Source organism: Marmota flaviventris, chromosome 2 (assembly GCF_047511675.1).
Source record: "Marmota flaviventris isolate mMarFla1 chromosome 2, mMarFla1.hap1, whole genome shotgun sequence".
Lineage (NCBI taxonomy): Eukaryota > Metazoa > Chordata > Mammalia > Rodentia > Sciuridae > Marmota > Marmota flaviventris.
Window position 1 is genome coordinate 113245898 of NC_092499.1, and position 6000 is coordinate 113251897.

Genomic DNA, 6000 nt, shown 5'->3' on the forward strand with positions numbered 1-6000 from the left:
TTAAATGAGTTAATACTACTGTCCTAGCTCAGTAGTAGCCTTTTGCTAGAAATGACTAAACCTATTGCTATCATCTGCTAAGTTGATTAATAAAAAAATATTTATTACGCAAACCCTTTTTTGTTGACAAGTTAAAATGGAGCCTCGTCTTTCATATCTCCCTGAAGATTGCCACCTTGTGAGATTGAAAATACTCATTAAATTCCATCACCAGACGCACAAATGAGAGGGCGATTGTTTTCAAGCATGTGAGGGGAACCGTTGGTAAACTCATTTGTTTGGATATCATTAACAGAACAATCGGTGTGGATCTCCAGGGGGTTCTCATGACCTTTGCTCGCAATCTCTTCATCATCCATCAAGAAATATCAACACCTAATATGCAAGGCGAGACCAATTTTAAGGTGAGGTGTTAATTAACTAACGATCCTGGTTAATTTCTATACAAGGGCTGAAAATACCTCATGCTGTATTGTAAACAAGTGCTAAACCATCTCTTTTTTTTATTGTAAGCAGTACATATTTTACAATGTGCTGGGTCAATATTGTAAGGTTCCTACTGAACCCGTTAGTTAAATTTTATAGTTTGAAACTTTTTCTTTGAAATATAGTAGGCTTGCTTTAACTTGGTGCCATGTTCAAACCCCAGCTCTTGCGACAACAGCTTTCTGATGCTGGAGGTGAAGTTGAAACATCACAGTAGAACCAGAATAGAGACTGTCCCAGCCAAAATTTGTGAATGTGACCTCTCTGTTTCAGACAATCTGTTGTCTAGGGAGCAATTCCTAGAGAGCCCCAGTTTGTAGAGCCAAAGAAGTTCTAATGCCTAAAAGGACAAATTGTTTTAGGCAGAGGCAAGAAAAAAGTCCCAGCTATATGTGGGCTGTCCAGCCCCCACAATTCTCCCAAAGTGGGGTGGGTGTTTCCCCACTCACCTTATTGAAGCCTCCATGTGGCCTCTAAGGATGTTCCTTGAAGTCCAGTTGTGGGTGACTGACTAGAAGTTTCCACATTCTACAGTCCAGGAGCAAGACCTGTGAGGGAGTTTTTAAAATCCCAGCTGAACAGAGATGATGGCTCAGTATCAACCAGTAAGGTCTGAATCTGATTCCCAGGCGTTGGACCTTCATTGTGTTTGAATGAGTCAAGTGATTCAAAGGACTCAATTAGAAATCACATAAATTTTTCTCTTATGGCCCAACTAAAGCTTGATAAAAATGTAATTTTTATTACATTTTTTTAAATTCAAGCTGGAGCCTGCCCTCTTTAATAACAATGATGAAGATAACTACATTTTACTCTTCAAAGTGATATTAAAATCTGGGATGATGACCATTGCTTTTCCTACAACATGATAGAGAGGATTCAAGAGGGAGAAATCTAATAGTGAGTCGGGAAGCCAGAGTGGGGAGGGGCCAACGGGTTCTTCTATTTTATAGCTAATAAGTTCAGCAAGGTTGCAGGACATAAGATCAATATACAAAAACCTTCTATATACTAGCCATGATGAATTTAAAAAATAAAATACAAACCATTATGGTTGGATCCGGAACATCTCCCAAAGGCTCAGGTGTTGGAGGCTTGGTCCCCAGGGCAGTAGGGTTCAGAGAGGGCCTTTGGGAAGTGATTGGATCTCAAGGCCTCTGAGCTCCTCAGTGGATGAATCTACTGATGACTTCATAATTTGATGGCATTATTAGCAGGTGGTGGAAACTACAACTGGTGGTGCCTAGCTGGAGGACGTAGGTAGGGTATATCTTGTCTTTGACCATCCCCCAGCTTTGCTGCCCGGTGGCCATGAGGTAGCAGCTTTTCTCCACCACGCCCTGCTCATGGTGTCCAGCCCCACCTCAGGCCGAAAGCAACGGGACCATGGCTGAAGCCTCTGAAACCATGAGCTAAAATAAATATTTCATTCTCTACCTTGTTGTTCTCAGGGATTTTGTCCCAGTGACAAAAAGCTGAATAACACACAAACCACTTCAAATTACAATAGTATAAAAAAGATGAAAAATTTAGGGTAAATTGAACAGAAAAAGTACAATATTGATGCACTAAAAACTTCTAAACATTGGTGAAATTAAAGAATACCCAAAAAAGTGGGAGGATATTCTATGCATGTAGAAGTCTATTATATTTCTAAGATTGCAATATTCCCCAAATTGATCAATAGATTTAATGCAATTTCTATCAAAATTTCCTCTGACTTTTTAGTAGAAATTGACAAGATGATCCTAAAACTTGTGTGAAGAGGCAAGGGACTCCGAATAGTCAAAATAAGGGGAACAAAAAAATTCTCAATTTCAAAGCTTACTACGAAGCTCAAACAATCAAGATGGTGTGGTACTGGCACAAGAATAGGCAATACAGATCAATAGAATAGGATTGAAAGAAGACTAAAAATAAACCCATACATGATGATTAATCGATTTTCAAAAGGGTGCCCAGACAATTCAACAGGGGTAGAATGCCTTTTTAATAGAGGATAGTGGAACAAATGGATAGTCAAATCCAAATAATAAAGCTGGACCTTTGCCTGACACCACATACAAAAAATAAGTCAAAATGGATCAAAGACCTGACTGAAAGAGCTAAAACTATCAAACTCTTAGAAGAAAACAATGTTGTAAATCATCATGATCTTGGATTAGTAATGGTTTTAGGTAAGATGCCTAAAGCATAAGCAACCAAAGTATATATAGATAAATTGGATTTCATCAAAATCAAAAGCTTCTATTTGCCAGGCACAGTGGCACATGCCTGTAATCCCAGCGGCTCAAGAGGCTGAGACAGGAGGATCGTGAGTTCAAAGCCAGCCTCAGCAACAGCGAAGTGCTAAGCAACTCAGTGAGACCCTGACTCTAAATAAAGTACAAAAATAGGGCTGGGGATGTGACTCAGTGGTTGAATGCCCCTGAGTTCAATTCCCAGTACAAAAAAAAAATCTTCTGTACATCAAACAACACTGTTAAGAAAGTGGAAAGACCACCTAAACAATGAGATAAAATATTTGTAAATCATAAGGATCTAGCATCCACAGTATGTAATGTACTCTTATACCTTAAGAAAACACAGAATATCCAGTTAAAAAGTGAACAAACAATAGACCTTTCTTCAAAGAACATATACAAATGGCCAATAAGTAGATGAATAAATGCTCAACATCATAAGTCATTAGGGAAAAGCAAATCAAAACCACAACGAGATACCATTTATACCCACTATGATAGCTTTAATTTAAAAAGACAATAACAAATTGGCAAGCACATGGAGAAAATGGAAACTGAAAAACTCATACATTGCTAGTAAGAATGCAAAATGGTATCACAGTTATGTAAAGTTTGGTAGTTCCCCAAAAAGTTAAATGCAACTGGGTGTGGTGGTGCACACCTATAATCCCAGTGGCTCAGAGGCTGAGGCAGGAGAATTGTTAGTTCAAAGCCAGCCTCAGCAATTTAACAAGACTCTAAGCAATTTAGCGAGAAGCTGCCTCAAAATTTAAAAAATTAAAAGACTATGGATGTGGCTTAGTGGTTAAGTGCCTCTGGGTTCAATCCCTGGTACCAAAAAAAAAGTAAAATGTAAAATTACTATATGATCTAGCAATTCCACTTCTACGTATACACCTGGGAATATAGAAAATACAAAAATATGTATATTATGTTTATCAAACCATGATTCATAAAAGCCAAAAAGTATAAATCATCCAAAACATTGGGAAATAGATGAATTCCTTTATAGTATATGGACAATATTCATACAACAGAATATTCATACAACAGATAATATTTAAAAAGTCATAAAAAAGGAATGAAGTACAATAATCTGTGCTGCAATATGGATCGACCTGAAAACATGGGAAGTGAAAAAAGCTGGTCATAAGAGGACAAATACTGTACGATTGCAAATATATAAAGCATGAGAGGTAAGCAAATCTATGGGCACAGAAAGTAGGTTAGTGTTTACCAGAAAGTGGGGGAAAGGTAGAAAATGGGAAATGACTGCTAACAGGTACAGGGTTTCTATTTGGAGCAGTGAGAATGTTCTGAAATTACACAGTGGTGAAGGCTGGTATTTACCAAATACCACTGAACTATATACTTTATAAAGGTAAACTTTATGGTAACTCAATAAAAAATAATTAAAGGACTGGGAGTGGGCTCAGTGGTAGAGTACTTGCCTAGTATGTGTGATTCCCTGGGCTTGCTCAATCCCTGGCATCACCAACCCCCTACTCTGCCACCACAGAACCCAAAAGTTAATTAATTAATTAATTAATATAGGAAGGTGTTATTTTACTCCCCAGAGACCAATAGAAATAAGCTTTCCCGGGGCTGAGGCTGGGGCTCAGCGGTAGAGCGCCCACTTAGCACGTGTAAGACACTGGGTTCGATCCTCTACACCACATGAAAATAAATAAATAAAATCAAGATATTGTGTCCAACTACAACTAAAAATATATTTTAAAAAAAGAAAAAATAATAAGTTTTCCCTTCAGCTTGCTGGCCATCTTTATAGGATGACCAGACCAAACTTCTCAAATTATCTGTAGTAAAGAACTTATTTGTGGGCTGGGTTGTGGCTCAGTGGTACAGCACTTGCCTACCACATGTGAGGCACTGGGTTCAAACCTCAGCACCACAAAAAAATAATAATACAGTTATAAAAAAGCTTATTTGTTTTGTTTCTGACATATCATGCATTAATATACTTATGTAAAATACAACAAAATTGAATTATCAGAAGAATGAAGTAAAAAAATTAAAGCTATAAAAAATGTAAATTTACTTTATGATCCAGAAATTCCACTCCTGAGTACCTACTTGAGAATACTGAGTTTGCATTGGTTAAGAGACTAATCAGAGCAGATTATAATGTTTTCATTATTAAATTTAATATACAAACAAATTTCTAGGAAGTTTTCTGACTTCTTTTAATTTTTTTTTTTTTTTTTTTTTTGGTATTGAGGATTGAACTCAGGGGCATTCGACCACTGAGCCACATCCCCAGCCCTATTTTGTATTTTATTTAGAGACAGGGTCTCACTGAGTTGCTTAGCATCTCACTTTTGCTAAGGCTGGCTTTGAACTCACGATCCTCCTGGCTCAGCCTCCTGATCTGCTGGGAGGCATGTGCCACCATGTGTGGTTTTACTCTCAAATTTTTTACTCCTTTCAGCAAGACTGATAGCAAATAATCCATAGATGGGTACAGGTCAGAGCAACACACTTTGAACAGAACTAGTCTAAACCGTACTTAACTCCACAAAGAAACAAGGCTTGAGGGATTAGTATTGTAAGAGGTCTTTAAGTGATGAATGTTGTTTTTATTATTTACAGACCGCCATTGATGATATTGAAAGTATTCTGAAAGTAACAGAAGAAAATAAAATCAGATCCGAAGAGAAGCAGTCCAAAGACAGTGATGACCCCTCCAGGCCTGATGCCAAGGCACATTAAGATTTTGGATACCAGTCTGGAGCTGGAAAGGGCAGTATTTCTTTTGTTATAGGAATAAAAGTCAGGGGAAATGAGTTTGTTTTGTTTTCTAAGAGACAAATCAGAACAAATTATAATGTAATGCTCTTTTTAAAACTGTGTTTATTAAGTGATATTACTTCCCTCCATGAAACCCAAACTCGTTGGTGTTCTCACTTGAGAGTGTCAAACAATCCCTTCCTCTTCCCAAACTAGGGAAAAAAATAATCTTATAAAAGAAGAAAGGGACAAGTCTAACTGATACTTCATCTATTTCTCAGCAAGCTCTATGATTATGCACTTTTCCTTTGTTATGTTTCATAAAGTTTTCTCTAATTTCTATGATTCATATATCTTCTACATTTCAAACATTGAATAAAGGCATAGTCATTGCTCTTCTGGAAATTTTTTTTTAAAAAAACAGTCTTTTTTTTTCCCCAAGTAAATAATATGAATTTTTAAAACAGTGTTTTATCATTCTTTCTTTACGCCAAGCCCCATTGTTTGTTGTTACTGCCTTTCG

General features: G+C 37.1%; 1 protein-coding gene across 1 annotated transcript in view; it reads left to right on the top strand.

Moving 5' to 3' along the window:
* The window catches only part of Iqch (IQ motif containing H), a 195495-nt gene extending 195116 nt beyond the window's left edge, over positions 1 to 379 (top strand). The window contains exon 18 of the mRNA XM_071607335.1: positions 296 to 379. Coding sequence (XP_071463436.1) covers positions 296 to 379 — 84 coding nt within the window. The remainder of the gene's footprint in view (positions 1 to 295) is intronic.
* Positions 380 to 6000: the final 5621 nt, after the last annotated feature.